At 39.5% G+C, this 20,787-nt stretch overlaps 3 protein-coding genes across 4 annotated transcripts; 2 read left to right on the top strand and 1 right to left on the bottom strand.

The window, feature by feature from the left end:
- The first annotated feature begins 1,840 nt into the window (after positions 1-1,840).
- Positions 1,841-5,809, top strand: golga7ba (golgin A7 family, member Ba). 2 transcript variants are annotated; one of them, XM_085356239.1, is made up of 5 exons: positions 1,841-1,888; positions 2,924-3,049; positions 5,250-5,402; positions 5,499-5,600; positions 5,726-5,809. In XM_085356239.1, the coding sequence occupies exons 1-5, from the start codon at positions 1,877-1,879 to the stop codon at positions 5,807-5,809; spliced, it is 477 nt and encodes a 158-aa protein (XP_085212365.1). In that variant the 5' UTR covers positions 1,841-1,876. The 2 variants fall into 2 exon arrangements, with proteins under 2 accessions (XP_085212365.1, XP_085212364.1); XM_085356238.1 differs by having other exon boundaries at positions 1,877-1,888; positions 5,250-5,600.
- A 2,192-nt stretch (positions 5,810-8,001) lies between these two features.
- On the bottom strand, positions 8,002-14,215 carry crtac1a (cartilage acidic protein 1a). Its single transcript, XM_085356237.1, has 14 exons — positions 14,111-14,215; positions 13,403-13,608; positions 13,114-13,310; positions 12,889-13,025; positions 12,649-12,805; positions 12,406-12,540; positions 10,948-11,084; positions 10,730-10,866; positions 10,542-10,624; positions 9,999-10,099; positions 9,694-9,862; positions 9,103-9,248; positions 8,827-8,866; positions 8,002-8,120 (listed from the first exon to the last, which is right to left on the bottom strand). Exons 1-14 carry the CDS (start codon positions 14,213-14,215, stop codon positions 8,002-8,004), a joined length of 1,869 nt encoding a protein of 622 aa, XP_085212363.1.
- Positions 14,216-14,553: 338 nt separating this feature from the next.
- On the top strand, positions 14,554-19,226 carry r3hcc1l (R3H domain and coiled-coil containing 1-like). The gene is made up of 7 exons (XM_085356236.1): positions 14,554-14,614; positions 14,934-15,407; positions 15,926-16,128; positions 16,695-16,765; positions 17,055-17,150; positions 17,756-17,896; positions 18,507-19,226. Exons 2-7 carry the CDS (start codon positions 14,955-14,957, stop codon positions 18,557-18,559), a joined length of 1,017 nt encoding a protein of 338 aa, XP_085212362.1. The 5' UTR covers positions 14,554-14,614; positions 14,934-14,954; the 3' UTR covers positions 18,560-19,226.
- The last annotated feature ends 1,561 nt before the right edge of the window (positions 19,227-20,787 follow it).

Genomic DNA, 20,787 nt, shown 5'->3' with positions numbered 1-20,787 from the left:
TTAAAAAAAGCATCAGAAATTTATTTTTTTTTCAAAACAGCTTCATTTGATTGATTTATTCCATTTAGAAATAAAAGTTTGAATTCCTTCATTTAAAATTTGGTGTTTAACTTTTAACTAATTTATTCAAGTATCAACATTTTCAGTGATATGCTGGTGATAGATCCTCAAAGTTGGTTTTACAAATATTTGTCTGAACTAGTGGATTAAATTATGATGTGTAAAGTGAAATGGGTCACTCCCACTGATAAACTCATAATGTTTATGCCAGAGGAAGGTTAAACAAGAAAGCTCTACTGTAAAGGGTGCAGATATGGGAAAGAAAATACAAATAACGACACTTCAAGTAAGACCTTGAAGTGACATTTGAAGTTTTAAAAACTAATTGCCATTTAGACTCATTTCGATTGTTTTTAAATGAGAGAAAAATTAGTTGTTAAATCACAAAATGGAGCTGTAATAAATTTTATTTGAAAATTTAGGATGAATGATGCTGCTTTCTTTAACATATAGCTTATAGTATAGGCTACTACTAATAATCAAGACTGCAATCTGTTTCAAACAAGCTCTCATTTCCTGAACATAAAACCAAAAAGCTCTTGTCACAGAAATTTATATTTTAGATATAGTTTTGTAAGGAAAAACTTATTTCATGAAGCCTTTTTAACACATATTATGAAATTTACATGGAGATTTTGTAAAACAAATAAAATAAAAGCAAACACCTAATTATCAATAAATGCAGTTCCTCTAATAGCCTCTTGAGGTTGCTTCCAAAGGCAAAAGCAGGCTAGAAAAGACCAAACCCAGCAATCAAAACAACATGTTTACAGTTTGTTTGAGTTTTTTTTAATTCACCTTTTTGGATTGTGTTATGCTTTAAAGTAGTTTCGACCTTCCAGAAATACGGTGGTGGCCACAATTCTAACTCTAAGGGTTCTGGATGTGGAGATGGTTGCCAGATGTCCTCTAAACTTGTATGATTGCTGTCTTATTGATTTGACTCTATATTATCATATGTCCAAAATGGCAGACAAGTTAATGTCACTTGGTTAACAGTCACATGGCTTCAAAACCTCAATTTCACTCCAAATAGTGGATGAGGACCTGCAGCATCCTATGTCAGAACACCTGTCAATCAAGCAGCCACGCCCCTGATTCAATTATCAGGTGAATGAGTTATAAAAACTTTGAACTGCTGTGAGGAGGGACACTATTGCCTCTATTTGGGGGGGGGGGGGGGGGGGGGTCGATCCCAATGCTGGTATAAGTATCGCAATACTAGCGCAATAGTATTGATATTTCTAATTCTATCCTCCAACTTCAGTATTTAGACCTCAAACATACACTGTGAAAAATGTCTGAACCTTTTTGTGTTAAATGTACATGTACAAGCTGACCCAAAGTGTATTAAAGACAGGCACATTGACATTCCAGGTCTCCAAAAAAGAAACCTAACCCCTTAAACCCTATATAAGTTGCCTTTATAGGTTAAACATATCAGTATCGGTATTAGTATCGGCAATATTTAGTTCATATCTGATCGATACCAAAATGTGCAGCATGGCAGATAACTAGCTGACTCCCTTTCAGAGACCGCCTCAAGTGGCCAGCAGAGGAACTGCAGTTTTTGACACTTCCACATTCTCCGCTCTGGCTGCATTTTTCAGGTTTGGAGGTCGTCTCCCCCACCCCGACGTCCTGCAAAGTCAAGTTGAGACTGAAGAAAAAGCCGAACACTCTACTACATTAAGCCCCGCCCCCTCAGGATTACAAGCCTCTCCTCCTCTCCCCACCCTCCCCCCTTCCGTGTCCCACTAAGCGGTTTCAGAGCGTGAAGGGACTCGTCCCTACAGCCACGGATGCACGGTGCAACATGGCGACAGAGGTAAGACACTCGCTCGGTTTAATTTCCAGCTCGGGTCCGGTTACCGGCACGAACAGTGACATGAAGGTTTAAACGAAACAGGCGCGGCTCCAGTTAACACGGACGTTGAGGGCATGGAGGCTGCACACGGTTAACCTGTGCGGATCACTTGTATCTGGAGTGACCACTGTGTCCTACATTATCACGCCAGTTTCGCCAGAGGATTTGGTCGTTTTCATTTCTGTCTTTTTTTTTTTTTTTTTTACCACATAAACGCGTTCTAGTATTTTGTTTAAAGAGAAAAAAAAAGGGAGGGAGGCATTTTTGAAAGTCAGCTGAGCTATAAGAAAAAAGGATCAGTGCAGCCCCCTCCGTCCCTGCCATGTTAAGCTGTTTTGGTGAAAGCAGATCTGTTTTTGTGTATTGAGAAGCCACGTTAATCCGGTGACAAGCAACTGTGTTTGACTACACACACATACCCACTCACACACACACGGAGGACAGCCGTTCAGCACCATGGACAGAAGCCACTCCACCCCGACCTTCCTCCGTGCTTTGCCTGACTCCCTTTTCCTCCATCTGTGCTTTCATGTAACCAAAAATAATGGTGACGCACAAAACTGATTATATCAAGCATAAACAAGCTTGTATGTAATACTTATTTGGCCTCTAAAAGTCTGCTTCAGCTTGTTCCGTGTAATCGATCCGTGTTTAGCCGTAGTGAAATGTTGTCCCGTCTCCCTGCTTTCCTGAAAGACCAAGAGAAAGTGTGTGTGTGTGTGTGTGTGTAAAAGATCGTATGTCTGATGCTGGGCTTTGCTCCAGCAGTCAACAAGGCAGAAAAGCGTGCAGACACTGAGCCAACGAGTGATCGATCACATCTACTCCATCACCCTGTTCCTCTAAATCAGCTGCTGTTTGTACACATTACAGGTGAACAGGTGCTCAGGGATGCACATAGAGGGATACATAGCTCTCTTTTGGGACTCATTAAAGAGATACTATATTAACCCTTACTGTATTACTCTCTCTCTCTGTGTTATTTGATTCCCACAGTTTCATAACCTGCAGGAGTTGAGGCACAGTGCATCTCTGGCCAACAAAGTATTCATTCAGAGAGACTACAGTGAAGGAACCACCTGCAAGTTTCAGACCAAGTTCCCCTCTGAGTTGGAGAGCAGGGTAAGGAAACTGGAGGAGTTACAGTGTAATGTGATTTAATTCTAGGTTTTATATTGTGTTTTAATAGGTGCAGATCATACAAGCATTTAGATCTTTGTTAGCATCATGGTCTGAAAAGAAAAAGTCTGTTAAAAGGCATTATCATGACATTCATATGCTTGATAATAGATGCAAAATAATATAAATAATATAATAAATATAAACGCATATACAGTAACAAAGTTTCATTTCAGTACCGAGTAAAGCAAAACACACAAATCACTCCACATTCTCTGTTGTTCACTGGTTTCAGCGTATTTGAATGCTTCTTCCCACTTCTTTTTAAACATGTTATTTATTGAGGATCATGTTCCCTATTTTTGGCATCATTTTAACACGTATAGAATAAAGCCTTATGTCATCATATCATATGTGTGTAGAGTTCATTTGGGGTGGACAAAAAGTGAATCTTTCAGCATCAGACACTTAATTCCCTTTATTTTATTGATTTTTAATGTAGCAATATAAGGGTTTCATGACTCAGATCGGTTCTTTCACATGTAGATAAAGCAAACAAAATTCCTGATTGCTAGATAAAATTGTTATGCTGTGTAGAATGATATACGCACAAAGCTCTGTGATTTGGTCAGTCATTACCTCGCTAGCTTTTATCACTGTGGAGTAAAAAGTATGAGGTGTAAGTCGTCCATTAAGAGGGTTGCTGACCCACTATTGATTATGTGCCTCATCACATGAGCCAAGGTGGGAAAAAGGGTGTGGGTCATTATAACCAGAGGTGTGGGTGAAACCATTGTGAGACCTTGCCTCACCCTATTATATGACCTATTGAGATCAACTGACGCATGATGTGAGTGGGCGTTAAGGCATCTGTGCAGGGATTTCAAAACTGCACTGTAGGTGGCAGACAGTTGGTGTTGTAAGCCACACCCTCTGTTCAGAGTGGACATAGATGGCCTCTTAGACTCGTCTTTCAAGACGAGTGACCTTTGTCCTTTAGATGCAGATGTACAGCTGAGTCTTGTCCTGTCAAGGTGGCTCTTTTATGTTGTGCCAAGTGTTTACGGAGTGGCTGCTTGGTTTCTCCAATGGAGCCCTCCTCGCTGCACTGTACTGCATACACTACATTGTTTAGTTTGTGTTTGGAGGTTTTTTCCTTGGGATCAACCAGCTTTTGTCTAAATGTGTGTGGCTGTGTCTGGACTACACTGGGATGTCCTGCTTGGAGAAGACTCTCCTGAGTTTCTTTGATAAACTGGCTACATAAGATATGACGTTTGTCCTTCTGATTCTCCCTAGTTGGTGTCTGACCTTATTTTCTGTGCATCCTTGCTGATTTGATGAAAGCTCAATTGGGAAATCCACATGTTTTAAGAGCTTTATTTACATGTGTGTGTTCCCTTTCTTTTCCTTCTGGCTTAAAGGGAACAGTTTCTGTGTTGTAGGGTCCTGATTACTCCAAGTTTGTGTTCCAGAGGGTGGTGGGAGTCAAAGAGTAGGTACTGGTCTGTGTGTGTAGGCTTCCAGAAATGACAAACTGTTATACTTTGTATCTTTCCTGGTAAACTATCATTCTATCCACTGAGTCGATGTGAACAGTGAAGGCTTCTACTTCTTGGGTTTTGATTTCAGAGTTTAGATGTGATGATGTGTGTTCCCCACAAGGGAGCTAGGATGGTTGCAAGGTGCTTGGAAATTTTGTAGGTGGCTGAGTTGATACTGCTTGGGACTCCTTTGTGGATCTTTGGAAGTCCATATATACAGGGTATAGCATTTCCTGGGTACAGGAAGTGTAGTCAGTGGCTTCATCCATTTCAAGTTGTTGTAGGCAACTGATGACTTTCTTTTCATAGTTGCTTGTGGGGTCTCGTCTTAAAGCTTCATAGGTATTGTTGTAAATGTGGAGGAATAAACACAGCTGGTCACTGGGTCATAGCTGGAGTCCCAGGTCTCATCAGCACTGACGATTCTTGAAATGAAGGTCAGTTTCACACGTTAGCTGATGTTTGAGGTTTGTGCTGAAATCTCGCAAGTGCATGGGCAATAAAACACTCGCAGCGTCTTCCATGGAAGTGACTTCAAAGGGGAAATTAAAATCATGCAATATTTTTTCCCTTCTCCAGCTCAGTAAGTTACTTTATTAAACATAGTATTTGCTGTTGCTACTCACTGACCCCATTTCTGCTCTTTTGTCTGTCTCCAGATCGAGCGAACACTGTTTGAGGACACTGTGAAGACGCTGAATAACTATTATGCAGAGGCGGAAAAGATTGGAGGACAGTCCTACTTGGAAGGGTGTCTGGCCTGTGCTACAGCATATCTCATTTTCCTCTGCATGGAGACACGTTATGAGAAGGTCAGAATCCAATACATTTTGATGTTCTGGGACAAATTAACATGTAGTTTGGATTTTATATTGCTTCTCATTTTTCCTCTTCCGTCTGTGTGTCAGGTGCTGAAGAAGATTGCCAAGTACATTCAGGAGCAGAATGAGAAGATTTATGCTCCCAGAGGTCTCCTTATCACAGATCCCATAGAAAGGGGAATGCGTGTTGTATCCTTATTCTGAATTTTGGGTGTATTGCAAAAAAAAGCAAAACAAAACCACATTTCTGTAAAATATTTGTGCAATTTATTATAAACCACAGATCATTTTTGTTCCTTAACAACTTTTAACAGATAGAGATCTCCATCTATGAAGATCGGGGCTCCAGTGGCTCCAGCTCAGGGAGCAGCTCTGTGTCCGGCAGCACTGCTCGATGACTGGATGCTTCCTAAACCTGCGTCCACCTGATCACTCACAACCATGAAGGAAAACCTAGGATGTAATACGACTCCTCTTCCAACACCAACCACCCCCTCAGCTACGCTCACACAAAGTATTCACCAGTTTTTTTCCCCATCATGTCCCTAACTTGTTCAGAGTAGACACTTGAAACACGCACTTTAGTGGTTTATTACGAAAGAAATGTGCAGGTGCTGATGCACTTTTGCTAAGATGTAATGTCTCAATGAAAAGGATGAAAAGATGCAGCTAGTGATGCTTTGTGTGATCCCACCATTTCTCTCCTTCCTGTCTGATTTCAAGATAAAAGGGACGAAGTGCCTCATCTGCTGTCATTGTACCACGTAGGCCAGATCAACCTGGGCTGCACCCCAAACACTGGACCAAACACAAGACTAGACCCCAAATTCAGCACCTCTTCCAAATCGGCTCTAAATCATGCTGTCTGGCAGCAGATGAATGCCATTTAAGTCATCCATAATGTAGCAGATCCTCCATATTTATGATGAAGCTTGTATTTCCTTTTTTAAAGTCATAGCCACAAATCCAAGTACTAACCTCTTGGTTTCATTGAGCGAGAGCAACTCTTCCTAAATTTAGATTATGCAAAGACTCGTTGTGCGTGAAGCGCAGCAGTAAGTAAAGAAGGGATGGGTCAGAAATGTCTTCCTAAATTATACCTGTAAGTGTTTATGAAAATACACCAACCCTTCCCTGCTTTATGAACAGACTTCCAAAGAAAAATAACTGCCAAAAAACAAACTGGCTCACAAATGTGAATGTTTCTTTTATTTTGGTGACATTTTGTGCAAGAACAAGTTTTCATACTGCTTATTGTTTTAATACACATGGTAGAAATGACTGGCGTCAAATAAACAGTTTCATCACAGCCCCATCGAGCTCATTGTTCTTGTATTATACAAATATATGAAATCAGTGTTACTCATATTAAGCATTTTAAATGATTACAAACATAAGAAAAGGCTCAGTACTCAATCTGAGCTGCTTGTTGGACATAAACCAGAAACCAAGTTTCATGTAAACAAGCAAGTGCAACGCTATAAATACCTCCCAGGCATCCATATTTCCCTCCCTTTATCTGTTGTTGCCAATTTTTCTCTCTGCCTTAGAGTGTCATCATTTAGATTGGGTATAAAAATCTTTCTAGTTGAACCTGCCCCATTCAGACAACACTACCATCCTCGGCATCAAATCAAATGTGATGGAAGGAAGGACACAGATTATCTAAGCAGGAATATAGAAGAGCAGCTGCTAAATGGAAGTTTGCAAATATCAAAAGCAGCACTGGTTAACATTTCTGCATTAATACTCTCAGCATGGAAGGTGAAGAGGATTGCTCATAGCAACGCCTACGGATGACATACTGGTCGTGTAGTTCCTCTGAGCTCCACAGTTTTCAGTACTTGATCAAATTGTTAGTCTAAAATCCAAGTGCTTTGTTTCAGTGTCAAAGCTCTCACTGAGTTATCAATAATGCATTAAAGATACAGTAAGCAAACAGCCCAAATCAGTGATAATGTAGCTGCTGGATGTATCATTTAAACTCAAAGGCAATGTTGTGTACACTTTGTTTGACATGTCAGTAAGCTTAGAGTTTATTACCAAAATATTTGGTTTAATTCTTTAGCTTGACAGTAACATGATCCGTAAATCAGTGTAAAAGACAACAATATTAAACATCATTAAATCTTAAATTTACTGGAGACGGACACCATTTCCAAAAAAACCAAAGATGTATAATTTTATGCAGCCCTTTTTTTCTAAAGGCATTTTGTCTTCACAGCAGACAAAGCTGACAAAGTGGTAAAGAAATTAACAAATTGATAATGTCCACTCAGGGCCGTGGTATTGTGGACACTGCTAGCAGTCACCGATACCTAAGTAGCACAGAGGTAACAAAAAAAACCTGCCTTAAAAAAATTACTTAACAATTTAAGCGTATTGCTTATTTTGTTACAAATTCCTCATGCCTGCATGCACTAACTGGTTATTTGGCACTACAGCTTCCACATGCAGCCAGCTCATCAAAACAAACAAGCAAAGTTCAGGATGGACATGCTCCATGCATGTCACAGTAATTTGTTCTAGCAGGTGTTAGATCCAGGTGACCAGCGCTGGATAGAGGTTGTCTTTTCCCTGAAGACTAGTCTCACTTCATTTCTGATACTGCAGACAGGAATAAAACACATTGTAATAAAACTGTCTTAAACCAGGAGGCTTCAAACATGGAGACCGAAGATCGAACACCATCATAAAATGGAGCCAATGCTGCATGGGTGGAGAGAACAGAGGAGAGTAACAGTGAGGGAGGACGAGACAGACAAGCAGACATCAGATTAATACTAAACAAACAGAATGACTAAAAATGAAGACTTGGTCATCCACGTGTGAAGACGAGGACAGGTACAAGTGGGGAAAATTGGGGAACTCAGGGTAACCTTTGTGGTTTGCACTAAATACTTTCAGTTACTCTGTGTCAGCCACAGTTCGTGTGTCTTGTTCTGTTTCAGCACGTTTTTAGTGCAAATTCAGCATCTCTTAAGTCACGCAGGAAACACTTCCTTGCATTTGTTACTCTCAGGGTAGCAGGGGTAATGCTGAGACTGGAGGATTAAAATGTGAGTACTAGAACAGTTAAGACTGACTTTTGAGCTATGAAATAATTTGAAAGAGCCGGTGTATTGATAGGAACAAGTTTATTCACTTCATTTAAAGCCATAAAAGAGAAAAGAAATCTTAAAAAAAGGAAAATGAAATAAATCTGCTCACAGAGTAAAGAAAAACAACCAGCTCTCCCTTTTAAAAACCAAAGCAAAAGACATTTTTTTTTCTGTAACATTATTGTAAACCACAAAAATCCTTTATTGCATTTCATGTGATTCTCTTTAAAGACCTGTAGAAAAATAAACATTCAATTAAAAATAAAATAATATCTTGTTTTGGATTATTTTATGAATCTTTAAGACTTGCTCACCTGCACAGCGTCCATTCCTGACAGTAAAGCCGTTACCACACTAAAAAGAAAAGAAAAAAATAGAGGAAAAGGTTTTTATCCAAACCAAATAAGCTGATTCTGAGACGTTTTAAAAACAATTTACTTTTATTTTTTGAAAGGTAGGAGTAAAATATCTTATAATTAAACTAACCAGAGAGAGAGAGAGATTAAGGCTTTGGTGTTGTTCAATTCACTGCTCCACTAACAGAAAAAAAGGCGTGTTCATAATTCATGCTGGGAATTCGGGCTGTGTACCTGCGTGTCATTGGCAAGCTCAGTGGTTTCCCCTTCTTTGGGATAGGTGACTTCCAACACAGAGTTCATTTCACCAGCCTGAAGAGCTCGAGTAAAACTAGTGCTGTCTGGCCAGGAGACCTCGAGCACCTTCACCTCATCATTTCCTGGGAGTCATGAGTACAAGACACAATACTACGTTACATTTTACAAGTACAAATTTGTATTTTGGGATTAGATTTAAAAATATCTGCTGGGATGCTACCTGCCTCCTGACTATCAAACTATGTTTTACAGACTGATGTGAGAGCATCTCATCTTAATTTTAGCAAGAAAGGACATTAGCTTATATCCCAAAATTTGTAAACTTTTACCAGCCATTAGTTATAACACCAGTATCTGGTTTAAAGTAAAAAAATATCAGGGATACTATTGTTTAGCTGAGATGTCTAAAAACACCAATGACAAAGGCACACATACTGAGTTCTAGTGTTTGACAGGATAGATGCACGATCACAAAAAAAAAGCTGTTTGGCCAACAATCTGCTCTAGTGTTTACTTGTGAGGTGTCTGCTGTTTTTTCAGTGTCTACAACATTTAAAAGGAAATCACCTAAACCAAAGTGGGCGACTGGCTCCATCTCACATAGATATCCAGAGCCTCCATCAATGATGCGCGTGTGAGCTCCACTCTGACTGGTGAAGACTGTCACCTTGGCACCCCGGGCGAAAGACCCAAACTGGGTGCGAGGAATGACCCGCAGCCAGTTATTGGATGATCCCTAGCAACAAGGATGTTCATGGATTATTATTCGCTAACTAATAATAAGAAGACCAGTTAGTAGGTATATCATTAGGCTGTTAGTAAAAAGAAAAACAAACAAACTCCACCCGACAAATACACACACGCACACCCACCTGCGTGACCTTAAAGACAGAGATTGGCTGCTGGGCGCTCTCCCCGTGTGCCAACAGCAGGTCCAGCTGTCCATCCCCATCCAAGTCAGTCACAGTACCACCTGTCCAGAACACACAGAGTGCTTTCACTGAACTGACCTACACATCAATGTCAATGGGGAGTCTCCCTGACAGTTATATTTCTGAGGCTCATCCAAACACAGAGGCAGTTCAGGCAACCTCAATATATTTTAACCGGCTAGGATGTTCTCTAATATTTTCACATATTGATTATTGTTTTGTTACCAGGTGAAACAACACTTCAATAGAGTCACTTTTCAAGAAAGCCATAAAAATCATTCTCAATTGATTGTAATATTTTAGAAAAAAAACATCTGTATATCACTATTTTGTGTCTGTATTGCCTGGGACTACACATCTAAAAGAATTGGCAACTTAATATATGTTAGATTTTTAAACGGATATCCATTAAGATGTACCGTGCCGGTTAAATGCATAGGAAAAACAGCACAAAATGTGCTCTGATATTAAGAGTTTACAGACCTGTTCCTCTCCCTTGTGGCTCTTCAGCATCTCCCACATTAAGTTCCTGGATCAAAGGGTCTGCATTAGTCCTCCTTGAGACCCTGCAAAAAAGGAAACAGCCAAAAAAATAAATAAATCTAGTAACAGTTATTTTTTAATTAACAAAGACATTTCATTGGAAATTTAACAAATACATGAAATCTAACCTGAACAGCCTATTGGGAGCATTTCCTCTGTAGGCAATATTGTTAAAGAACACCTCCAACTCCTTGTCATTATCAAAGTCAGCAGCAATGACTGTGCGAATAGGTGAGGCTTCAGCAAATCTTCCAGTAGCAATATTCTGCAAAGAAAATTGTACTTCTCTCAAGATACACTTTATTAAAACCTTTTGTTTTTGCCAATTTTGTCACTCCTCTCTTACCTGGAAACTGGAATCGCTGCGCTGCAGGAAAAGTCTGTGTGGGCCGTTCCAGTTGCCATAAACAATGTCTGTCTTTCCATCTCCATTGAAGTCAGCCAGTGCTACTCCTCTGCCATGCTGGTATTGGTCCTCCACACCTGTTTGCATGGGCACAGTGTTAAAAGCAACTAATCCAATTTTGTACAATAAAAAAAAACTAAGTAAAAGTGATCAGAGGACCTTCATATGTCTCTTATATTTAGTGCTACATCCAGGAGACTGCTAGATTAGTTTAGCATAAGGACTGGATTCTGGGGGGATAAATCAGCCTGGCTCAATAACAGTAAGACGCTCCACATACCTGAATGTCTTAAACTCACCAGTTAGCATTTTCACTTGTGTTTGATTAATATTCACATGACAGGCTGTGTTACTTCATGAGGTGTTATCCTTATGAGCCTACCAGACAGCCAGCAAATGTTATAGTAAGCTAAGCAAATAGACTGATTAAAATCAAACAGGGCATCACCTGCTACAACCTGTTGTGGTAAGGAGAGAGCTGAGTGTAAAAGCGAAGCTGTCAATTTACCAGTCAATCTAAATTTCTACATACCTGGTAGAAGTGGCCAGGTGGAAATCTGGGCTTCTCTACTTAGACTGCTACCCCTATGACCCAAACCCAGATAAGCAGTAGAGGATTGATGGATAAATAAACAGTCAAACATAAAAGCCTCCAAATATTTCTAATCTCTTGGTAACTCTACAAATCATATATAAATCACATCATATCAATAAAGATGTAGTTTGATGACTATATCGATTGTGGTTGGCAGTTCGTCTTGTAACCGGAAGGTTGCCGGTTCGAGCCCCGGCTTGGACAGTCTCGGTCGTTGTGTCCTTGGGCAAGACACTTCACCTGCTGCCTACTGGTAATGGTCAGAGGGGCCGATGGCGCAATATGGCAGCCTCGCTTCTGTCAGTCTGCCCCAGGGCAGCTGTGGCTACAACTGTAGCTTGCCTCCACCAGTGTGTGAATGTGAGAGTGAATGAATAGTGGAATTGTAAAGCGCTTTGAGGGCCCCGAAAAGCGCTAAATAAATGCAATCCATTATTATTATTATTATTATAATTTCTGGTTTTTTCCAAAGGTTGCTGCATAAACAGAGACCACCCCCACTAACTTCTGATGCACACTCAGGCATTTTGTTCTATAAGCTGGCCTGAAATATGACACAAGCCATTCAGTTCAGAAAAGCGAAACAAAGGTTCCTCCTAGCTGGCATTCACAGGGTAAATGAATAATATAATATATAATAATAATATAATAATAAAAAAGTAAATAAATTTAAAATTAGAAACCAAATAATGGAAGAGTGAGATGAGACAAAGAATACCTGATATGAAACCATAAGTTGAAGGACAGACTGCAGAAAGTACTACTGAGTTAGGCTTCATGTTCCCTTACCACTTCATTCTCACCTGCCTGTGTTGCCATGTCAACAAAAGCCCCATTTCCATTATTCTTGAACAGGAAGTTAGGTCCATTTTCATTGTCACAGAACACATCAGACCTCGACTCGCTCAGGATTGGTCCAACGACCACACCGCGACCACCTGACCAACGAGCCAACAGTGAAGCTTTCAGTTGTTTTTGACAACTTCAAAAAAAAAAAAATCAAAAAAAAAAATCCCATGTTTCAGGTAAACACTGTGACATCTCACCTGTGTACCTGTTGACTCCGGCCTCAGCAGCTACGTCAGACAGCGCGATGATGCCCTTGCTCACATCACTGGCAGCCTCGTCCATTTCTAAGAGAGCGTGGGGGCCAACATTTCCACTGGCGTAGTTCGCCACGTAGACTGAGTAACGGCCTGTTCCCTGCACAGAAACATCGGTAACTTAGAATAACGTATAATGTACTCAAATGCAATGAGATAGAAGAAATAGGTGGGTTCACTCACCTTTCTATCAACACATGCGACTGAACGTCCCGCCATCCGATTAGCAACACCACGACGTACATTCAGCTCATCGTTGAGCAGATCTTCAAAGCGGCCATTACGAAACTTGAAGAGCTTGTCAGTGTATGTTGCTCGTCCTTGACAGAGAAAGAAAAATTATTTGGTTCCCTCAAATTACTTTGATGACACTTTAATTTCAGGATGACTTTGCAATATCATATTTACCAGAGTAGGCATTGTTTGTATTAAGAAAATAGATTTCTTCTCGTCCATCTCCATCCACATCGCAGGCAGCAACTCCAATAGCATTTCCTGCCTGGTCTCTCAGAGCATAGTATGGAGAGTTACTGTCATCAACAGCAATGTTTACCAGCTTTTTCTGAGTCCTGTCATACTTCAGCACCAGGTTGGGCCCGTTGTACCTGAGAGAAAACGTGATTTTGATTTATTTTTTTATCACAAATTTCTGCATAAAAATCCTCACACATGGTAATACACTAACACTCACACTTACCCTGCCACCACCACTTCCAGGTCACCATCACCATCCACATCTGTCACAGCCATCCCATAGTTGAGTTGTGTGGGATTGTGCAGATTGTCAGGGGGAAGCATGGTCTGTGTAACAACCTGAAGCATGGGATTCAGGTTTTGGGCATGGGAGTGATGCCAGAGTGTCACTAGTAGGAGCAGCAGACCCGAACCCCACATTATTCCAACCTGGCGAGACACGGAAGTCAGGAAGATATCTTGTTTTGAACAAAACTTGCAAGAAACATCTGAAACTGAGAATTATAATACAAAACAAAACAACATTTCTTAACAATTGAAACTAAATATGAAAATAGAATTATCCGAATTGATCGAAAGCGATCAAATAAGTACGTTAAAAGAAAGAAGAAAAACAAAAACATAACCACCAGACATTGTTTTAAACGTGGAGTGTTTCTGTCTAAATCTACCAACCAAAAGCCTTTAAATCCTTTAAGAAAGCTATAAAATTTCAAGACGTTAAAAAACACAAAACGCAAAAACTACTAATATGTTATTAATGCTCTCCAGCAAATACATTTTCTGTATTTCTGACTTGTTTTTCCTCCAGCGTAATGACATGCAATTCACTGATTTTAATAAAAACATGGATGAAGCCTTTTCCCCATTTTGTGCAAAGCAGAGGCGTGAGCAAGAATTCATTCCCTTCATTATGGCAATACCGTCTTACCGTATCAAGGTGTGGAGGAGAAAATGCGTCTCCTGCAGTGAAGATGATGTGTTTATAGTTGTGAAGCGAGCTTGTCAACGCCTCTATTACACAAATAAGTTTCATAAATTACAAATTTACGAAACACCTTGTGTAACGCGGAGAATACTGTCCAATCAGCGAAGAACTATCTGACCGATGAAGATGGTGACCAATGGCTGAGCTGAATTTCTGTGCACGTGTCTCTTGCACCCAAGGGTTTGGTTTGTTTGTAGTTTATGTTAAACGATGGCACAGAAAAGATGGATTCGGTAGATAGTATATTTACCATTTCTTTTGGGGAAACTCGTTGAACTACAAAGGAAAAGAAAATTCGTTGGAAAAAGGAACTAATAACCTGGCAGTTATTCCGGATTTCGGAGCGGCAGTGCTGTAGAAGAACACAATTTCCCACTACGCTTTGCGCTAGGATTTGCTTGCGTCAAGTGTGCGACGAAAGTCTGTTGTTAAACAAATCATAAACGGGTAAGCCGACAGAGTAAATTTATTTGATTTAATTACAGATTAAATATTCTGAGTGAAAATAAATGAACATGAATGAATGTAACATTAACCGCTATTTATTTTATATTTATTTCTTCATTTAAAAATATCTTTACAAGCTACACGGGAGGAAGTTTAGTTAGCTAACTGAAGCTAGTTATTCAAATCCTGTTTATTTAGAACAGTTTGCCGCGTACCTGGCTGCTTCATTCCTTAATAAAGTCTTTAAAGTAAATTTAGAGTGTTTTGAAAATCTGCGAAGGTCTGACAATGTTCATGTTCTCGTTCCTCCGTGATCCAGATACTTTAACATCATTTAACCATGGAGGATGTGCAGCTTAAAGAAGACTGTGGTCCAACTCAACCAACACCTACACCTCCCTCTCAATCAAAGAGGCCAAGTCAGCCTCTGTACGTCCCCAAACAACGACTTCATGCCTCGAAAGAGAAAGCTCAGACTCAGGGAGAAGTTAAACCAAAAACCAGGCCTCGCTACACAGACAAAGCACGAAAGAACGCCAAGAACAAGAAGGACAAAGCTGGAGGAGCGAATAAACCATCGCCCGCTGGGGGAGAAGGAGATGGAGGTGAAGCGCAAAACAACGACGTTAAGCCAGATGTGAAGGAGGACCGATTACAGGGTTTAGATGCTGAGGCTAATGGGGAGTCTTCCGCCAAAGTGGAGGCAGGCGATACTGCAGAGCAGGAAGAGGAGAGCTGGGACACCTTGTTCAACGATGATGGAGACTGTCTGGATCCACATCTGCTTGAAGAGGTGAGAGCTTGATTTAGGTTTTGATAATCAAAACCCAAGACAGTCCAATCCAACTTTATTTATACAGCACTTTAAAAACAACAAAGTTGACCAAAGTGCTTTCCAATAATAAAACAGAGATAACAGTTAAAAACCATACATTAAGCAGACAAAGAAATAAATATAAATACCAATAAAATAAATAAATGGAAAAAGAAGATAAAAAAAATCAGTATATTAAATATTAAAACATGAGTAAAATAGACAATAAAATATACAATGAATAAAATTAACAAAATATAAAAGATTAAGAGTGACCAACAGCTGACTAAAACTGACTACAAGCAGACTCTGGTACTACTCCTAAAAAGCCTTCGAAAAAAAGTGTGTTTTTAAAAGTGACAAGCAGAATAATGTCCACCCAGATTCACATACACATTGCTGATAATTAACCTAAAAAATCCTATTTAATATGATGCAAAACAGATCTTTTTCTCTTCTCATCATTGTCTTCTCTCCTGCCTGCCTTGAATGCACAGCTGGCTTTGAAGGAAGGAAAAAAGAAGGAGTCAATCCAAGAGCCTAGGTTTGATTACTACAACATGGACAGAGCCAGTTATGATGATGATGATGATGATGACATTGACCTCACAGAGGATGAACTATCTCATATTGTAGAGATCTACGATTTCCCTACAGAGTTCAAAACAGAAGACCTTCTTAAGCTGTTTCAGTGCTACCAGTAAGTCTCTAACCATGTTAGAATTGTACAAACTTTGTTTTTGCCTTATATACTGTATGTCCTTTTATATTTGCAGAGATGTCAGTAAACCTCTGCATCTATTTGCATGATTCACAGTTTGAAATAATCCTTTTTTTTATCGTATACTGAGCCTTGGTGCAGCCCTGAGTTCAGCATTGTCTGAAACCAGCTGCTGCAGCTCTTTTTTTTTGTCTTGGTGCTAGCTGTGTTCTTCTAATTGGGTGGGACTGCAGGTGAGAGGGGCTTCTGTGCTCACTCCAAGATCACTGTTCCACCAGGCTGTTCTTGACATCATGCAGATGAAGTAGAAGAAACTTTTTTAATAGAGCATTTGGATGAGTACCATTGTAACAGTATATGTTAGAAAATAAGGAAAGGATAATAGGTTTACTTTAAGACAAAAAAAGTTGTGAAATCTATGAAAGAGCACAAGTATATGATTTTTACATCTTTAGGGAGCACTGTCTTCCTTTTAGAGCTAATGCTCTGAGGGCATGTTGTGAAATATTCTTACTACCTTGTGTGATTTCTGACTGTCTTTTCAGAAAGAGAGGATTTGACATTAAATGGATTGATGACACACATGCCCTCGGCCTTTTCTCAAGCCCCATAGCAGGTAAGTAAAGCTCTGCCTCACATTTAAGGCAATTACAGTTCATTATGCTGTTCATTAAGTGTCATTGCTATGACTCATCATCTTGCTACGATGTTGTAAGTAGAATTGTTTTAGTAAAGAAAATCCTGTCCAACAATCTTAATGCTGTTTGCTCCTGAGCTTTTTGAGATTGTGTCTCTGTTACTTGGGCCATCGTTTTTCTGACTTCAGGTTAGAAAAACACATTTTTCAGTTGTAAGGAGATATTAAACTCACCGACTATTACATTTTGTTCATTTTCCCTTTTAAGCTCGTGAAGCTCTGAGATCCAAGAATCCACTGATGAAGTTGCGACCACTTTCCAAATCTTCCTCTGCAACAAAGGCCAAAGCCCGTAGCTGCTCAGGTGCGATTGCACATATCTGTGTTTGTCATTTTTCATAATTTTGTGTTTGTATAATAATAAAGCAAATCCATATTTGTTGAGAAAACCCTTTAGCTTCATATCCAATTCTCCAGTACACTACCATTTAGTCTTTCAAGATCCTCTGCATTCTTGACTGTGGGTTTGGTTTGTGTCTGTCGCTTCCTCAAACTGAAACTGAATTTCTACTTTGAATTGAATCTCACCTATGGTGCAGCCTACACAAATAGCTGATGTTGTTGCCAGCGTTTATACTTATGCCTGGTTTGCCTGCTTTACTCCTCAGTTTCTCCACTGAAATACCAATTGGTGGTCCAGTTTCTCTCTTTGAGATGATCCGTACTCTTCCAGTCAGCTAAAGAAAATGACAGCAGAAGAAGAAATGAATGGAAATATGTAGAATGAGCCAGTTACATATGTTACAGGCTTAATTAAGATGATGTGGTTTTGGGGTTATTGTGATGTTTGTAAAGTGTATTTTGGTGCCATCCAGGTTGTATTACACCACAAATTAAACATTTAAAGCGCTTAAAAACTGTTCTGTATCTCCCACATTTATATGTATCCTCCTTTCCTCTTGCCCCCAGACTACCTCCTGCCTGCTAAAGAGAGACCTCAGACGAGTGCAGCACTGGCTCGGAAGCTTGTGATCGGTGCCCTCGGTGTAAAGAGCAACCTCACAAAGGAGCAGCGTGAGGCAGAGAGGAAGAAACTCCAGGAAGCAAGAGGTACGTTGTACTTCTTTAGGTCTCCACTTACTTTTTGGGCTGAAGTCTCATCTTGGGTGGGCGGTTGCTAAACTAATTATGGATTCGGTAGCTAATGTGTGAGGGTCATACAGGGTGCTCAGTTAAACTGAGACGTAAGTACAAATAATTACTGTCCCAATAGTTGTATCACAAAGTTACCACCACAAGTGGGAGCTGTTTTCATACTTAACTGAAGAAAGTGGAAAGTTTCAAATGTAGTGCCAAAAGAAGTCCGTCCATTGCTGTGTAGGTTACAGTAAATCTATAATCAGTAAAGCAACCATTTCCTTTCACAGATGGAAAATAAGTATATAGGGCCAGAAAACAACCGCTGGCCATCCAATGACAGTCAGTCCAGGAAGTCAGGAAGTAAAGCACACTAAAAAAAAAGCTCCTTTGTTCTCAGTTTAGGCTCACTGCTGCACTACCATCAGTGAACAAATACTAAACTTGGTGTTGGAACAGATGCCATGTATGGTTCTATGTGAAGATTAATATGCAATCATCTTCAGCTCTTTACTGCTCTTCATGCGGCAAAGACAGTGATATAAATATAAGACTTTTGTTTGTCGTGTGATTTATCTTTCAGAACAAAAGCGCCTGGCAGCCAAGCAGAGGGAAGACGCTTGGGAGGGAAAGTAACTGGACAAACCTCTATTTTTTTTTTCCCTTTAAATTCCTTGAGTCAGCAGAGGCTTAAATCATTTCTGTTTCATGTAATGCTCTGGTTTTTTAGCTGGCCACTCCTTCGTACAGGCATATTTCCGAGAAATGATTTTTTTTTTTTCAAACTGTTTCCTGAGAGGCTTTTACCGTTTCCTTTGTCACTCAGTGTCTGACATCATAAAATGCTACATGATCAGATCACCTTCAATTATCTGTGAACTCACCGACTCACCTGGACTCTATGTATTGTAAGCACAGTCTGTAGTCAAGCACTGAAGCTAATGGTTCAGTTAACAAGTAACGAACGCGTTAACTGAAATACTTATCTGTACACATCCCCGTGTTTGGGTTTTTAAATGTTTTAAGATATAAAAGTGACGTGACGCTTTCAGTTACATGTCACTGAAGTTCAGTCATGTTGATTCGTTAAATTTTTATGTGTCACAACATTGTTGATTTTATCCAGTTTGAGTGATTAAATTGAAGATGGTGTCATTAAAAATTAATGCTGCATTGTTTGCAGTTTAAGTTTTATCAAAGTATTAACTTACTTTTAAGCCATCGTGTCAGGTGGTTTCCGGTGTTTGAACTGATACCCGATATTATGTATAATGTTTTGCTCAATGCAGCTGCTGTTATGTATGTCCAGTAAAAAAACAAAAAACAAAAAAACTGCTCGACTTCGTCTGTTAAAATCTGAGCGTGTGCTTAAAGACACGAGTCTAGACATTTCACGATGACAAGCAAAACTGTCATCAAAGATTTTCCTTGACATTGAAGCACCTCACTATTTTTGTGCATCACTTAAACAAATCTACCAAGATTTTCAGTTCAGCTCCTGTTTTTAGCTCCATCCATTCTTGCTCTGTTTGTTGACAAAATGTAATGACAGTACGAAGAAAAACGTGTCTCTTTATTCCTGACAAGCTTTTTTTTTTTTAAACTTTACAAAGGTAATCACTAAAGAGAGACAGTATTTATTCTAACTGTCATCAAACAGGGTTTCCCAAGAGTCAGCTTTCATAATTCAGCTTCCTCAGACACATATCTCAGGCTCCAGAGCCCTTTTTTGACAGCTGCAGGCAGACGCCTCTTCTGAGGCTTTACCCAGCAGACCACAGACCATGTGGCACTGCAGCTCATTCAGTTCCTCAGTGAATAATTACACCACTTTCAGCCAGTGTGGAGAAGGCGTTTTAAATTTGTTCTTCAAGAGATTTGTAACAAAAATCAAATTTGCTGCTAAATTAAGTTTTTTTTATTTTTAATTATTTTTTACATTTTTTTTTTAGCCCTTTCAGCCAGTCGAAATGTTCATGCACTAACAGAGCAGATTGCTGTGTACTTAAATGTTTAAAATGATTATTCCTTAAATTTAAGTAGTCCTGCAGATGACTGTGATTTATAGTTCCCCTCCTTTTAAACATCCAAATCGACCCTGTATTGCTCTAAGAGAGTTAGTTTTGTAACTGTTTAGCTCACTGGCTGTGGATGAATGAGGCACTGCCACGTGGCTCACAGTGGGCTAATTAAAGCGCTGCAGCATGAGAAAAAGTCTCATTACATATTTGTTTCCTTTCACATCAGTTCTTCTGAATGTGTATTGACACATTTATATCCATGCAGATAATGTGAAAGACGTTTTTGTAAAGCAGGTTTGAGGATTCAGTATTAGGAAGAATTTCCTTTTACAGTGTATCATTTGGTGTTTACGATGTGCTCTTTTAGAAGGTGATAAAAAATATCTGAAAGCATGTAATAGTTTTTTCTATATAATCATGAATACCAAGGCAGGATGAAAAAGGATAAAAAAAAAAGCTTTTATTTAATGGGTGACTCATTAGTGTAAAAGTGGTTATATGATAAGTGATTCCATTCTCTATAATACACAATTTGATAACCTTGCAGCCTTAGAAGTACTTTAATGGTTCCCTTTTCTAGGTATCAGCGTTCAAACCATAGACTGTGTAACTGCTGCCACTTTGTGAAACATGTGCTCGAGGTGTTTTGCCAAGCCCAGCACTGGGTACACATATTATGTATTAAAAGCTATTTGTCCATTATATGAACATAAGCACAAAATTATGGAAATGCTAATTTGAAGAGTTATAAGTGGCTTGGCTTAACTTTTAAAGTACTGAAATGTTCAAATAAATGCATGAGCCATGCCAGTCTAAGTATATGCAGCTGGTACGGTGAAACTG

The sequence above is a fragment of the Diplotaxodon limnothrissa genome, linkage group LG6, assembly GCF_057381915.1.
Source record: "Diplotaxodon limnothrissa isolate DT_005_m linkage group LG6, D_limnothrissa_male_GT1.1, whole genome shotgun sequence".
NCBI classification, from domain to species: Eukaryota; Metazoa; Chordata; class Actinopteri; order Cichliformes; family Cichlidae; genus Diplotaxodon; species Diplotaxodon limnothrissa.
This window is presented reverse-complemented; position numbering and strand designations above follow the sequence as displayed.

What these genes read in the sequence shown, in the direction of transcription:
- r3hcc1l (XM_085356236.1), top strand. Translation starts at nt 14,955, where the DNA reads ATGGAGGATGTGCAGCTTAAAGAAGACTGTGGTCCAACTCAACCAACA. An exon ending in ATCCACATCTGCTTGAAGAG is followed by an intron (nt 15,408 to 15,925) that starts GTGAGAGCTTGA and finishes TTGAATGCACAG; the next exon opens with CTGGCTTTGAAGGAAGGAAA. An exon ending in GAAACTCCAGGAAGCAAGAG is followed by an intron (nt 17,897 to 18,506) that starts GTACGTTGTACT and finishes TTTATCTTTCAG; the next exon opens with AACAAAAGCGCCTGGCAGCC.
- golga7ba (XM_085356238.1), top strand. An exon ending in CCTCTGAGTTGGAGAGCAGG is followed by an intron (nt 3,050 to 5,249) that starts GTAAGGAAACTG and finishes GTCTGTCTCCAG; the next exon opens with ATCGAGCGAACACTGTTTGA. An exon ending in TAGAAAGGGGAATGCGTGTT is followed by an intron (nt 5,601 to 5,725) that starts GTATCCTTATTC and finishes AACTTTTAACAG; the next exon opens with ATAGAGATCTCCATCTATGA.
- crtac1a (XM_085356237.1), bottom strand. Translation starts at nt 14,215, where the DNA reads ATGAAACTTATTTGTGTAATAGAGGCGTTGACAAGCTCGCTTCACAAC. An exon ending in TCGCATGTGTTGATAGAAAG is followed by an intron (nt 12,806 to 12,888) that starts GTGAGTGAACCC and finishes GTTTCTGTGCAG; the next exon opens with GGAACAGGCCGTTACTCAGT. An exon ending in GCTCCCAATAGGCTGTTCAG is followed by an intron (nt 10,625 to 10,729) that starts GTTAGATTTCAT and finishes CCTTTTTTGCAG; the next exon opens with GGTCTCAAGGAGGACTAATG.